Below are 14,958 nucleotides of genomic sequence, written 5' to 3'. Positions count from 1 at the left end.
GACTGATATTTATGTCCAGGCACAATTTACAAATGACGGTGCGAGTGAGTGAAGGAACCGTTGGGATCGGACATGGAGACGACGTCGTTTGTACGCAACAGATACTGGATTCTGAGGCACGGCAAGAGCATTCCAAACGAGAGAGGCCTTATTGTCTCCTCCATGGTTCGTCTCTTTCGATTTTCATATATTTTTTCTTTTTCTTGTACAAAGTGTCTTTAGTTTTTCCACAGCTCCTCCTGGTTTTGCTTATTACTCAGCTCGTAATTGCAATAATTTGTGTATTTTAAAGATGGTAATCTCACGTAAATTTTGGGGTTCGCATTTTGTGTTATATTTAAATTGGTATTGCTCAATTGGGTTTTTCGAGAAATTTGTTTTCAATATTTAAAGTTTTTCATTTTTTATATGAAGGAAAAAGCTTTATATATATATATGATAAAAGCATTGGTTTAGTTCACTCCATGTATTTAGAATTAAGGCATAGTAAATTTTGTTATCTCTTGATAAAAGTAGATTTTGTGGCCATGACTGGTTTTTATTAGCGGTGTTCTTAGATCTTAGGACATATTTTCTGGCAATATGATCTTTGAAGTTACATTTGTTCAGAGAGTTTGGAGTCTGCCTCAAGTTATTAACCGGTGTTGGCATCCTAACAGGAAAATGGTACGCGTGCAGAATTTCAATTGGCATCTGAAGGTGTTCAGCAAGCAGAGTTGGCTGGAGAGTTATTTCTAAAGGTAGTTGTTTGTAGTTCAAGATTTCCTGTTTGAAGTCTAGCTTTTATCCATATCATGCTCCATTCGGCCTGTCATCCAATATGAAGCAACTGCAATGGCTGTTCTATAAATTTCTTAGGTTCCAAAGTATCCTATAGGTTATTGGTTTAATGGCTGATTTGGTCATAAATATGTCTTTGAGTGTATTTTCTATGACTAATCGATAAAACTTTCTTGAATCATTCTCATGTATGATGCTTATGTCTCTTGATGTTTAAGCTTGTATAATTTGACCGGTTGCTTGAAGTAATCTAGATTTGGCTCACATTTGATCCTTAGGACCACTGGATAGGAATGATTTTCTTTTCTTCCTTCAAAGAGGGAAAGGGAACAATTATAAAAGAGGGGGTTCCTTTCCGCTTCTAATTCTAAATAGAGGAAAGAATGGGGGAATTTGTTGGAACATGGTGTATCAAGGAGTTTGCACTTCTTGATAACTTCAAAGTAGTTCAACCCTGAAAATGAGATAGCTGCCAGATGGAGTTGGAGATAAGAGGTGCATGCCCAATCCGAGAAACAATGAGGCTTGTTTATGGCAAGGATAGTCAACAAGGAATCACCTTCAAGGATTATGAAGGAGAAGCTTGAAGATGAGGCAAGGTTTGCAGCCAGGGATTATCTGTGAAATTTAGCAACTCAAATCAGATCAACATCTATGTACAGGGATTATGAGTTTGATTAGCTATGTGAACGAGAGTACAGTAAGTGTACTAAGCTTATTCAGCTGTATGAGTGACAAGAATAGAAATAACAACATTAGACTTGAACTGCTTCTGGAATAACTTGTACTAGCTTAGTATGGGACAAAACCCTGAATTGCTGAAGAACACAGAATATGCGTTTATGCTATACATTGGAGTTGGGAATTGACTTTCTGCAAGCTTCCCTAATTTTTTATTTTTTTATTTTTTCTGTATGTCTAGTATTAGTGCAATGCACTTGCTGTAGGGAAATAAGTAAGCTTGAAAAAACAGATTGTCATGATCTAGAGATACACACTAGTTACTTTCACTTGACACTATTCACTTTCACTTGACAACGTCCAAGGATTAGCAGTGACAATTGAGATGCTTTATAATGTGCGTATACCTATATTGACCTAGTACACTCTTGATGTGGAACTTAACATATGACTACAATATATCCTCAACTGTGTATTTCGGATTGAATTGCAAAAGCATTTAGGTCAATCCAAATAAGCTATTACGATGAGCCTCACTTTACCTAGTTATTTTGGATTATCTACATATGTGACTAGTATATCCTTAAGTAGTAACAAATGATGTATGAGTAAATCTAGTAACATTATATGACATCAGGTGACTTGGCGATACTAGAGCGTAAGACAGTTTCTCTAATGTCAGGATTTGAGTGAGAGAGATTATAGTCCTCTAATCACTCATGCTTAGTCCTATATCGAGTGTAACTGAATATAGCTGTTGATAAATAAAGATAAAGATATGGCTTCTAACTAGGTCCAAGGCATTGGCATAGTAAGATTTATTTTGTGGACCCTTACAAATTTGTTTATTGTTTGATCTACTCATTCTATCCCCCTACAACATAATTCTTTGAAGAAAAAAAGGAATCAAATAATAAATTTGAAGAGTTATATGTGCAGGCACTGAAGGAAAGTAACACACCACTTGAAAATGTCCGCATTTGTTACTCTCCATTTTCAAGAACAACTCACACTGCTAAAGTTGTTGCATCTATGTTGAATCTTCCGTTTGAAGGTCCTCAATGTAAGGTAGCTATTTCGCCCTCATATAGATATATTTATCTAGGTCAGTTTAGTATGTGCTGAACATAAATGCAAGATATCGTCTGACATAATGAAATTTTACTCCTGGTATCTTTAACATAGAGTTGCCCATGGGCCATTGCTCAGGTGGTAGTGTTGGGTGCAGTTTGTGGCAGGTCTATGTTCCAATTACTTATTATAAGAAAAAGTTCTAGAATTTTTCTAACCGACGAATTTGGCTCATAAAAAATTTCACAAGCTTTCTCACCCCTGCACTTTTAATTTTCTTCTCACTGATCATATAGATTTTGCTGGACAGGTGATGGAAGATCTTCGAGAACGCTTCTTTGGTCCTTCATTTGAACTTATGTCACATGATAAAGTAAGTGACAGTTAGTGGTGCTTAATATAGGTTTTGCCGAAGGAGTGGAGATAAAGATGGCAGACAGAGGGATTTAGTTCTGGCATTTATGATCAACTATATAGCAACTTAGCAAAATATATATATATACAGAAATATAACTGAATGCTGGAGTTGGATCAGTATTTTGTTTTAGTCTACAGTATGCATAAGCCAAATGCTAACATATATACTTTTCAATGCCATTTGCAATTTAAGGATTTCTTAAATCTCTGTTGTTCCTTTCCTAACAGTATGCAGAGATATGGGCTCTTGATGCAAAAGATCCGTTTATGCGGCCAGAAGGTGGAGAAAGTGTTGATGATGTTGCTTCTAGACTTGCAAATGCTGTAGCGATTATGGAGTCAGAATTTCAAGGGTAATTATTATATTCATCCATGTTTGCATTACTCGCATGATTTTCATGTTTTCAGATGGCATTCATCTATCTCAATTTTCTATCAATAATAATTCTACAAGCATCCTACTTGCCAAGATGAATAATTCTTTCAGCATTCTCTTTGCTAGAAGCTCCCCGTCACTCTCTTGCAAGGCTACCTGCTAGAAATGTTCCATAGTCCCTTGGAATAACTATCAGTCCATTGAAATTTGTGTAGCAAATCAACAAACAAAGTGGCAAAGCAGAGACAAAATAATAGAAATGAGGTTAATAGTTTACAATCCCAGAAGCCCTTTTCAAAATGAGAGTTGATGCATGTCAATTGGCCCATCAAGACATGATAAGTAACCATTTGGTTTAGTGATTTCAAAATGTGCGATATGAAGAAAAAAAAAATGATTTCAAAACATAACTAATAAACATGTGATTTTCAAAAACGGAGTTAAGTTTTTAATAAAATCACAGTTTGGTCTGTAAAATCGTGCATTTTTTAAATATACACCCCCTTGCCTATGGTTTGAAAAAAATTTACTTCCAAACAGAACACTTTCTTCAATTTCATTTAAAAACACACTTTTAGCTTGTGAAATTGCAGGGCCAAACTCGCCTAAGATTAAGAATGAAAATGAGGTTCTTACCTCAATTGTGAAGTAGGAGACAACAAATCAATTTATTTTCCTTGGGGTCCATACCGTCATCTCATTTTCTTATTTCCTGCTCCTGAAAGATAATTATATAGATGAAAACAGCTTACCAAGCTGCATTGATACCCTATTCTTTTGAGTGACAATGAACAAAAGTAAGCCTTAGCTTTCAATGTTTGCCTCAGTGTTCCTAGTGTGCATGACCCAACAATGTTATTTCTGCAGATGCGCAATCTTGATTGTCAGCCATGGGGATCCCCTGCAAATCCTGCAGACAGTACTCCATGCCGTTAAGCAACACATAGCATCAAGTAGCAATGGCTTGGCATCAAGAGTAGAAGCAGCTAGAGTGCCTTCCATCTTGTCACAGCACCAGGATTTTGCCCTCCTCACTGGAGAGCTACGGGCTGTTATATAAACTGAAGTTGTGGCCCTGGAGCCAATGCCATGGCGCTTGACTGAATTTCCACTAAATTAGTGTGAGATTCAAATTTCTGAGAAAATTTTGCCTGTTGTTTGCAGCTCAATGACGACGACGAGGTTACTGCATGAAGTTATTGCTAGGAGTTATAACATTCATCTTGTTGCATTTTTAGCTAGTGTATTCTTTAGGAGTTTATTCAAGAGAAAGCTATACAATTGTATCTGAACTTTGACGCAAAATGCTTCTTGGTTGATATTGAGTGCCCTAGCATAAATTATTGTACGCTTTATTTCTAGACATGGATATTATGTGATTTATGTATGAGGTTTAAATTGTTGAGGAAATTGTTGAAATTCTACGTGTTCCTTGAGTCTCTATATAAACATAATGGATTTATTAGGAGGAGATGGATTTATTGTGTTCCAAAAATATATCTTCGAACTCCTTCAAAAGTTATTCTGTCTCTGGCTTTTTTCTTTTATTCACCTTCGCCTCCCGATGCTTCAATTGCAGCAAATGTTCTTGTTGTTCCTTTTTGAGACTCCATTTGGGTGGTTGCTAATAGTAGTAACATTTTCTCCGTGCTTAGCTTCGGAAAGTTACCTTTTCCCCATTCAATGTGAATTTCATAGTTAATTTTGAGAAATTCCAGAGTACATCTCTCGTAGCTTTCAGCCACTTAATTTCCAACACTACTTCATAATCACCTTGTGGTAAACATTTAAAAAAAAAAAAAAAAAAAAAAAAAATTGCCTCGCAATTCTTGATCTTGCACTAATAGCTTTGCTCTCGAGCACTTACCTTGACAAGTTAAGGTTCTTCCGTTTGCGAACTTTACCTTGAATTGGTCACAGAGCACCATCGGAATCAAAATTATTTTGGCAATGTCTCCATTCAAGAAAATTGTTTGTATTACTTGTGTCCATTTGAGATATTTGTTAACGGGGGGTTTGATTAGCCGGCTAATGCATAAACTATTGCATTCTCAGATTCTTTTCCGCAGACTGAAACTCCCTTCTATCAATTTCTAAGTGAGTCAATTCGATCTTTTGCATTCTCAAATTCTTCATTGTCAAACTCAGACTACCTGCCATCAATTTCTAAGTGAGTTGGTTCTTCCATAGGTTCAATCATTAACAATCTTCCTTGCTTGCAATGAAGTCCCCAATGTCACTTCTCATCACAATGCCAACAAGTCTTTTAACCGACTGTTGCTTGAGCTCTTCTTGTGCCAATAAGGTAACACGAGGTTTTCGAGTCGGATTCGGAGCATTACAGTTTTCCTTGCCAAGCCTTTCTTCTTGTATTCTTGCAATTGAAAATGTAAATTCGATTGTTCTCGGTCGTTAAGCCTTGACTTCTCGTTGAATTTCTTACCAAAGTCCTTCAATGGAAGTTCTCACAAATTGTTTTTCTGACAAAGGCGCTCAAAGTGACTTTGATATTCACTCACAATGGATGTCTGTCGAATTTTCGCGAGCTCTCCTTCCACATTGTCATATGTTGAAGGACCAAATCAAAGAATGAATCCTTCTACAAATTCATCTCATGTTGGCTCTCTACAGCAAACCACCGACCAATCAAATCACTATATATTCTGTATAACATTTCATTAAAAGCTAATCAATGTTATCTTCACCTTTAAATCATTATGTGTGTGGTGATACTTAAAGAATTGCTTCACTTTATATACCCATTATGAGGGACCTCCATCATCCTAGCATGAGAACTCAAATTTTCATACTTGGAGCTCCCTACTATTTTGGCCCCTTCAAAATTGAATTTTTGGTGATTCTTGATTTTTGTCTCATCTAGCTTCTTTCCCTCTTCACGATCAGATTTCTACTCACTCTTGATTTTTCTTTAACATGGAGTTCAATCTATGACTGTATATTCCTCATTCAACCGTTCTTGGAACAGAATCTTCTATCAATCCCCTCAACTATTCAACAAATTTCAAATCTATACTCGATTCCAATGAAGCCTTGTCTATTGCAATAGTGTTACAGAAAGTCATGGCATATTGACTTAAGTCGGTAATATCAAGTTGTCTCAGTTGAGTACGAGTGAAAGATGAACACTCGATTCCAATGAAGCCTTGTCTAGTGCGACATTGTTACGGAAAGTCATGGCATATTAACTTATGTCGGTAATATCGTGTTCTCTCATTTGACTACAAGCGAAGGAACACCCATAACACAGTAAAATGGAATAAGGGTTATCTTAAACTTGCTACCAAGCAGCTAGAAGTTCTAACACCAAAAGGGAATAAGAGAATACCTGTCTACTGGAATAAGAACTCCCCCAAGTGCTACAACCAAACAGCCCTCTTCTTCCAAAACAAAAAAACAAAAAAAAACACACCAAACACACGACTCACAAATTCACAACCCCAAAATTGCAGCGACACGGCTGCACACCGCCACGCTCCTCACCTCGCAGCCGGTCACCGGAGAAACAGCATCCACCGCGCCACTGGAGCTGCAACGCACGACGTTCAGCCCGTCACTAGCACTCCCCAGGAGCATCACTGCAACACCGCACTACTGAACCACCGCAGTAGCGCCGCTCTCCTACCGCACGCGTCGACGGAGATCCACACACGGTCTGGGCAACCCAATCACCACACGCCGCACTACAGGTAACGACTGAGCAATAGCCCACTGCCGCACATCAGCAACACACACGGCACCGCAATCCTCCCACCGTCACACGGCACTGCACAGAGAAACATCCCAAGAAAGTACTGTTCTGATACCAGATGGTAAGAACCGCAGTTCTTATTAACGGAATTCAGAGTAGAATAAACGAAAAACAGAAAAAGGAAGGTATGACCGCTTCAAGGGGTCCGTCCTCCACAAATCGCTTATAGCAATTGATTGAAATTCTTATTCGGTGAATTGCCGTACGGCATCGACACCTAATCGATATCTCTATTTTCCGCTTATAGCTCTATATCTAATTGCTTGCATCCTCGTACGGGAAACGATTTCGAATTTCGTGCATTTTTTTGTTATCTTGGTGGATTAATGGCATGGATGAATAGGAGTACGCAGAGCAATGTCTCTGGGCTTATTTTGTTAACAAATTGGTCTTTGAAATTTGTTTTCAGTGGTACATTATTTTTGAAGCCAGCGTTGCTGAGTTAAAAGGTGTTTCTTTGATTTTCTTAATTTTTTTTTCTAGCTCTTGAGGGGTGTACTTCATATGTACAGGGGTTTGAATTAGTTTTGACAGTGAAACCATAAGTAGAAATGTAGGTTTGAATGACAAAAAAAGCAGAGCCTGGTCACAGGGGATGCGTGTAGAAATGATACATTAGACAGTGCTTTTCCTTTTTGTTTAATCTTTAGGTTCCGACTCTTGGAATTTTCTTATCATTCATTATGCATGCTGACAGGTCTGCATCTGATTTGGCTTGGTTGATTCATCACCTTATGCAGTTACGTGGGATATAGTACCATTATGCTGGCTATATCTGAGAGTATAGGCTTGTTAGAATCTGATATAGTTGATGAAGATGACAACTTATCTCAATCTGGTAACCCTGTTGGCCTACACAGCACCTATATGGGCAACTGTACTTGCTGGTTTCCTTGTAATTGTCACTCTAGTGCTTTCGATATACCTTCTATTTGAGCACCTTTCAGCGTACAAGAATCCTGAGGTTCTCCTCTATTAGTGTTGGACTTTCTTATTATATTACCTTTATGTATTACATAGTTGGCAAATTATCTTAATTTGGTTTGCCTGACTTCCCAGGAGCAAAAATTTTTGATTGGAGTCATCCTAATGGTTCCATGCTATGCAATAGAATCAGTGAGTTCTTCTACTAAAGCAATATGGCATCTTATAATGAATATCTGTGTACAAGTTATATGTTCAAATAGATGTACCTTTTGTGCAATAGTGTTGTCATATTCCAATTTAGAGGTTCAGCCAGTTCTTTTTTACTTCATTTCTCTTTATGTTTATCGATTAATCTGCAGCTCTTGTTGTTGATTTCTTTCTGAGTCTAGATTAGTCATTGTTTTTTGGGAAAAATGGAAAATCAATCCCTATGATTTACCTGATTTACAATTAGCTCCATGTGGTATCAAAATGAACTCCTCAGAGGTCCCTGACATATGCCAAAAAAAATATATACTTCCTACAATCAAATTTCGTCCACTGACTTAACAAATTCTATTAGTCTGATACTGATTTAGATATGACACGTACCATAATTTGATTAGCTCTGGCATGTCACACTATCGAAATCTGTTAAGTTAGTGGACAAAGTTTGAATGTAAGGAGTAAATATTTTTTGGCATACCTTAGGAACCTTGGAGTTCATTTTGATACCACAGGGAGCTAATTGCAAATTAAGTAAATCACATGGACTGATTTTGCATTTTCCCTTTTCTTTTTAGGCTCAAGTTTATCTTTTAGGGATTTATTATTATTATTATTATTATTATTATTATTATTATTATTATTTAATTTATGAAGATAGTTTTCTCCCTGTTTCATAACACTATTTGAAAAGGCCTTGTTTTGCTGGCATGTTGTTTTCACCTTTTCTAACTTGGGTTATTCTTAACAGTTTGTATCATTGGTGAACCCATCGATTAGTGTTGATTGTGAGATACTACGGGATTGCTATGAATCCTTTGCCATGTATTGCTTTGGAAGATACCTTATTGCATGCTTGGGTATGTCTTTTTCAAGAGCTTTTATTGATATATAGAATTTATATCTGAATTTTTAGGCCATTCTTTCAGTGGAGGTTTTGGTAATTCTAGATTCTAGATCCCTTGGTGCTACATGTTGTTGTTTTACTTTCATTCTAGTGGGTATCCTTATTCTTCGCTCAACTCTTGCTGAAATTTCCAGATCTTAGTTTCTATCTTCAAATTCTTGGTCATTCGACATTATGCCTCCCTGATTGTAATTGTAGAACCTATTGTTGTTGTTATTTTGTTTTCCTCCTTTCAAGGTGGGGAAGAGAGGGCCATTGAATTTATGGAAAGAGAAGGACGTGCAAGTTCTAAGATTCCACTATTAGAACACAGTTCTGAAAGAGGAACCGTGAAGCATCCTTTTCCAATGAACTTTTTCTTGAAGCCATGGAAACTAGGCCAGTGGTTTTACCAAGTTATCAAAATTGGAATTGTTCAATATGTATGTTTTTCTTTCACTTATCTCTTGTTGATAGTTGTTATTCTTCAGTTCCTTTCATTCGTGTTAAACAAAATCAAATTATTTTTTCCCTAACAGATGATAATAAAGTCTCTAACTGCTCTTTTAGCAGTAATCCTTGAAGCCTTTGACGTTTATTGTGAAGGAGAATTCAAATGGGGATGTGGGTAAGGTGTTCTAAAGTCTGTGTTTGCTGAATATGTTGGTTTCTGTATCATTCCTCACATTTAGTAACCTTTGCGTGGGTAATTGCTTTATACTTTTGTTTAAAATTTTTAATTCATACTTGCTGATTATGCATGTTGCTAATTAATTTTTACTTGTTTTTCCAGTGGTAAATTCATTTGTTGCTAATTATGCATCCTCACTTTTATGTGTACGAACTTAGTTCCGAAAACCGTCACACATTAATTCTCTTGCATTTCCCATACATCAACTTGATGATTATTGTTTGCTTACTAGGTAGGTATATTGAGATAGAATGCGTCCTCAGCAGGTATTCCCTGTGGAATTTTTCTGTTGTGTTTGTATATTGCATCTTTGGAATCTATTTTTCCTCAATCTAATAATGTTTTGAAGAATTCTGGGAAAAAATTTTAAATGACACCTTTGATGGCAACTCATGTAAATGAGCATCATTTTTGGGTTTGGGTGTTCTGAGTTTGCAACTAAACAATTTTTAAACAACGGTGAGTACTGTTTTGCTGAGTTACTAAGCAGCTGCTTGCAATTCTGTCACCTTCATCTTTTTATTTCATATATTTTTTAGTTTTTTTCAAATGACTTTTTGTGATTGGTCAAAGTTAATTTACACTCTTATTCTGTAATTAGAGATGATTGAACTCAGTTGTCTTAGTACTATTAGAAACCTTTGATAAATATTGCCCATTAGAACAAATTTTACGGTTGATACAGAATTGAAAAAGTAACTAAGTGTCATGACCAAGCGGTGGTAGCATAACGAGTTCTCTCATTATTTAGTAAATAAATTGAGAGGTCATTGGCCATTTAATCAGAGGAAGTTGCATGAGGGTGGAGTTCAGTGTTCTCAACTGCGTTGTGTTGCTTTTTGATGCCACTAAAATTGCTATAGGTTTGACTTAAGTTATGACTTGAGGGGATCTTGTTTTACTTGTTAAACAATGTGCATATGGTGTTGTGTGGTCTTGACATTTTGCTTTTGTTTTTTCCCCATTTTACTTTCTTCCCAACATGCTGTGGATGTTGTTGTTCTTACAATAGAATTGATAATCTTAACTTGTAGACAATGTATCTGATGCTATATCTCATGGTACCAGTCTTTTATTTTCCTTTATTTTTGGTTGTTGTTGTTGTTGTAGGTACCCTTACATGGCAGTGATTCTAAATTTCAGTCAGTCATGGGCTTTGTACTGTCTTGTTCAATTTTATACTGTTACAAAGGATGAATTGGCACACATAAAGCCATTGGCTAAGTTTCTGACATTTAAATCAATTGTATTCTTGACTTGGTGGCAAGGTGTGGCGATTGCTATTCTCTATTCCCTTGGTTTGTTCAAAAGTCCTATAGCTCAAGCTTTCCAGTTTAAGTCAAGTGTTCAAGATTTCATCATTTGTATAGAGGTACATTGTCTTCCACTGGCTTCTTTATTTCTTTGGCAATTGATTTTAGTTGCTATAAAGCAGCCCTATTTATATATTTCCTTTAAAGGAATATGTTCATGAAAGATAGTTGTGACTCCTGGTTGGATTGTCTTAATACTGGAAACTTCTTCCCCAGGACCATTGGCATGTTAGTTTAATTAATTGATACCAGATTATTGCTAATAGTTCTTGTTTTATTTATTTGACTTATGGCACAACAATTCCTGTATTGTACATTTTTTTTTCTCATTTGTTAGTTCATGGGATCTACCACTGATTCTGAGAATGTTTTATTTATTTGGTCTTGCTAGGACTATATAGCCTTTGTGTTCAGATTTCGATATAATATTGTACTATGAAATATTATTCTTGTACTCGACAGAAAGGACCTTATCCTTTGAACCTCAACCAGTTTGTATCATTTTGGATTATGCTGAAATGAGTCCTGCAAGAAGTACTTGAATAGTTTTAAGCAATGGATAAGATATCTTAAATTCAGGTCCAGATGGATTGACCATTTGTTTTACTGCCTAGAGGATATTCGAAGTGATCCTTTTGGCCTTTTGTATTCTGTCTCTTGTGCATCATTGTAACTATTAACAGTTGAATTTATTGAAAATTTTACCTCAAGGGTAGCTCAATTGGCTGAGGACTACGCCCCAGGAGGCGTGGTTACTAGTTTGAATCTCTCATTCCCTCCTCCCCTTGGAACCAATTACTTAATCCAAAAAAAAAAAAAAAAAATTATTGAAAATTTTACTGTCAAGTATGTGTTGCCAGGTATGTGTGTTTTGTCAGGTTGGAATGCAATGTATGTGTCAAGGTTTTGTTGCACAATCCTATTTAACTATTGTCGATCTTCATATTTCTCCCAAAAGTCTATTTGTGATTGCTATAATTCTTATTAAAAAATATTTAAGTTTAACAGGTCTATATATTCATCCAGCGCAGATGGGCATTGCTTCCATTGTTCACCTGTACGTATTTCCTGCAAAACCTTATGAGCTAATGGGGGACCGCTTCACTGGAAGTGTTTCAGTTCTTGGAGACTATGCATCTGTTGACTGTCCTTTGGATCCTGACGAGGTTAGAGACAGTGAACGCCCCACAAAGCTACGCCTTCCGCAACCTGACATTGAAGTCAAGAGTGGAATGACTATAAGAGAAAGTGTTCGGGATGTTGTTATTGGTGGTGGGGGACATGTAAGTTTCTCTTATCTTACTAATGGTACAATCTGATTGTATTGCACATCTGGAGCTAATCATTACTGATTAAAAAAAGAGTTTGAAAGCTTGAATTCTTACAGGTTTAGTATTTATTGTACTGTAGCCAATTATAACTGTTTTTGGTAAGTCTGTAAACAATTATAACTAATTAGATATTAAATAGTTATTAGATGGAATCATATATGTTGAAGGCATTGATTGTAAGATAGCTGTGTCATTTGAGAAGATGAGTTTTGTGGTCAGGTGGTTACATTCACCAAAGATTTAGGGCTGTACATGCGGATGTGGTTATCACTTTTAAGTATCTGCATCCGCTCGGTTATTGCGATTATTGAATGCAGTTATTATTTGCCATCCGCATATTAGGTAATGGGCCTTTTGGGCCTTCTTTGATTCTCTATTAGGGCCTATTTTAAACGATTTTGAAAATAGTTTGGGCCTATTTTAGTGTTTTTCTAAGCCTTAGCATCATAGCAACCCTATACTAAATCCAAAACGTCTTTTTGGTTTGGTGAATTTATTATATATATAATATATGTTATATATAAGGGGTATGCGGATACGGTTATTTACCGCATCTGCATACTCTAAAATCCCTATCCGCATTTACATATGTGGATAGTGGTTTTTGCTAACTGCATCCGCATATGCAAATAGTGGATAGTTGCGGTTAATAGCCGTCCACGTGCAACCCTAACCAATATAGTGAGTGGGGTGAATTTGTGATGGTTTTGATGGAGGCATTACTTGTGATGGTAATGATAGCAAATGATTTTGGAAAGATACTTTTTCGTATTTGAGGAAAAAGAAAACTGGAAAGCTGTTATAAAAGCTGATTGGCATCATATAAGAGACTTTGGATCGACTCCTGCTTTCCCTCAGGTTTGGGGGTGGTGGGGAGGCTACCCCTTTTTTAACAGCCATCCTTTGAATAATAAAGAAAGCAAAAGCTTTATGTGTTTACATTGGTAGAAACTAAAGAACATTGGGGAAGATAGATTTAGTTTCCCTTTTAGAGGTCATGGTATATTCTCTTCACCAATGGCCTTTCAAGTTAAACCTTGTGTGAATGCATGTGGCGTGTGCTGAATAAATCTTGCCGAGTGTATTGTTATATTATTTCCCTTTTTATTTTCAGTACTGAATCCGTTGTTTGCCTCTTACACAGATTGTGAAAGATGTGAGGTTCACAGTAACCCAAGCAGTGGAGCCTATGGAGAAGGGGATCACAAGGTTCAGCGAGAAGTTACACGAGATCTCTCAAAACATTAAGAGGCATGACAAGGATGGAAGAAAAACAAAAGACGACAGTTACATTTCCACATCATCGCCTGCACGGAGGGTGATCCGTGGGATAGATGACCCGCTTTTAACTGGGAGCATGAGTGACAGTGGGGTCACAAGGGGAAAGAAGCACCGTCGAAAATCAGGATATACTAGTGGAGAAAGTGGGGGAGAAAGCAGTAGCGATCAAAGCTATGGTGGGTATCAGGTTAGAGGCCGAAGATGGGTTACCAAAGATTAGCTAAGAGGAACAGTTGAACCTATCAACCGGCAATCTGTCATTGTAGCATTCAGCCACAGGAGTGGCTCACAACCTGGCTGCTTCGTATAAATATCCACCACGGCATGTGTTTTTTTTTCTTCACAAAGATGCCGTGCGTTTGATCTAAAATGGATTCAGATGCGATATGCTTCACGCAGGGAGGGTGGGATTGTGATTCATGTATGATTTATATGCACAATGAGCTTTTGATATGTTGTATAGAGCTCAGAATCCGGTATCCGGTCGCATGATTGAGAAATCACTTCTTTTTGTTTGTTTGTTTGTTTTCTTGAAGGAAAAGGTATGTTTCTTTTCTGTCGTGGAACACCCTAATCTTTATATTGATAAGGGTTTATACAAATTGTTGAAACTCTTTTTTCTTTCTGATTCTCTTTTGTTTTCCTTTGTCCATGATGCGCCAGTCCTTAAAATGACTTTACGATGTGCAGTGTGTGATACTACTTGGCCAAAATTCCGACCAGTTTGAAGTTAAATCTCAACTTAGTTTGAGGATAAATTCTTGCTTTTGAGAGGCCAAGTTATTAACATCAAGATACCCAAATCTCAGAACTCACAAGAAGTGTAAGAAAGTGTCATGATATAAAAGTGAATCATATTTCAACAGTTTACTATTCAGACTCTTGTAACTTTGGAACCCTAGCTAGGAAAAGAAAGGGTAATTGTGTTTTTTTTTTTTTTTTTTTTAAGCGAAAGACATTTTCAAAGCTAAAAATATATGTATATTGATTGAAGATGACTAGTTTCATAGTTGAAAGACAAGACTGATGAGAATAGAAAAAAAAAATTAAAAAATTAAAAAAATAAATAAAAATAAATAAATAAAAAAGCTGGATGAGGCTTATATATAGAATGAGAAATATTAAGAGTACCAACTTTTTTACTAACAAAGGTTTATTAAACTAATGTGTAACTCATTCATTAAATCATTGGTACTTGTTATATTCATCTTAATTAATTGTTTTGTCTTTT

The 14,958-nt window shown here is 36.5% G+C and overlaps 2 protein-coding genes across 4 annotated transcripts; both read left to right on the top strand.

The window, feature by feature from the left end:
* Nucleotides 1-48: 48 nt before the first annotated feature.
* On the top strand, nucleotides 49-4,728 carry LOC132190465 (Phosphoglycerate mutase family protein). Of its 2 annotated transcripts, XM_059605468.2 has the most exons (6): nucleotides 49-165; nucleotides 660-740; nucleotides 2,401-2,529; nucleotides 2,843-2,905; nucleotides 3,178-3,302; nucleotides 4,193-4,728. In XM_059605468.2, the coding sequence occupies exons 1-6, from the start codon at nucleotides 73-75 to the stop codon at nucleotides 4,383-4,385; spliced, it is 684 nt and encodes a 227-aa protein (XP_059461451.2). In that variant the 5' UTR covers nucleotides 49-72; the 3' UTR covers nucleotides 4,386-4,728. The 2 variants fall into 2 exon arrangements, with proteins under 2 accessions (XP_059461451.2, XP_059461458.2); XM_059605475.2 differs by lacking the exon at nucleotides 2,401-2,529.
* A 2,011-nt stretch (nucleotides 4,729-6,739) lies between these two features.
* LAZ1 (organic solute transporter ostalpha protein (DUF300)) lies at nucleotides 6,740-14,348 on the top strand. 2 transcript variants are annotated; one of them, XM_059577156.2, is made up of 9 exons: nucleotides 6,740-7,155; nucleotides 7,835-8,058; nucleotides 8,154-8,210; nucleotides 8,977-9,085; nucleotides 9,370-9,554; nucleotides 9,651-9,739; nucleotides 10,913-11,174; nucleotides 12,147-12,398; nucleotides 13,591-14,348. In XM_059577156.2, the coding sequence occupies exons 2-9, from the start codon at nucleotides 7,906-7,908 to the stop codon at nucleotides 13,945-13,947; spliced, it is 1,464 nt and encodes a 487-aa protein (XP_059433139.1). In that variant the 5' UTR covers nucleotides 6,740-7,155; nucleotides 7,835-7,905; the 3' UTR covers nucleotides 13,948-14,348. The 2 variants fall into 2 exon arrangements, with proteins under 2 accessions (XP_059433139.1, XP_059433133.1); XM_059577150.2 differs by having other exon boundaries at nucleotides 7,792-8,058.
* Nucleotides 14,349-14,958: the final 610 nt, after the last annotated feature.

Source organism: Corylus avellana, chromosome 2 (assembly GCF_965113065.1).
Source record: "Corylus avellana chromosome 2, dhCorAvel1.hap1.2, whole genome shotgun sequence".
NCBI classification, from domain to species: Eukaryota; Viridiplantae; Streptophyta; class Magnoliopsida; order Fagales; family Betulaceae; genus Corylus; species Corylus avellana.
The sequence above is the reverse complement of the archived record's forward strand: the minus strand, read 5'-3'. Positions and strand labels throughout refer to the sequence as shown.

What these genes read in the sequence shown, in the direction of transcription:
- LOC132190465 (XM_059605468.2), top strand. Translation starts at nt 73, where the DNA reads ATGGAGACGACGTCGTTTGTACGCAACAGATACTGGATTCTGAGGCAC. An exon ending in AACTTATGTCACATGATAAA is followed by an intron (nt 2,906 to 3,177) that starts GTAAGTGACAGT and finishes CTTTCCTAACAG; the next exon opens with TATGCAGAGATATGGGCTCT. An exon ending in ATGGAGTCAGAATTTCAAGG is followed by an intron (nt 3,303 to 4,192) that starts GTAATTATTATA and finishes TTATTTCTGCAG; the next exon opens with ATGCGCAATCTTGATTGTCA.
- LAZ1 (XM_059577156.2), top strand. Translation starts at nt 7,906, where the DNA reads ATGAAGATGACAACTTATCTCAATCTGGTAACCCTGTTGGCCTACACA. An exon ending in GAATTCAAATGGGGATGTGG is followed by an intron (nt 9,740 to 10,912) that starts GTAAGGTGTTCT and finishes TTGTTGTTGTAG; the next exon opens with GTACCCTTACATGGCAGTGA. An exon ending in ATTTCATCATTTGTATAGAG is followed by an intron (nt 11,175 to 12,146) that starts GTACATTGTCTT and finishes CATCCAGCGCAG; the next exon opens with ATGGGCATTGCTTCCATTGT.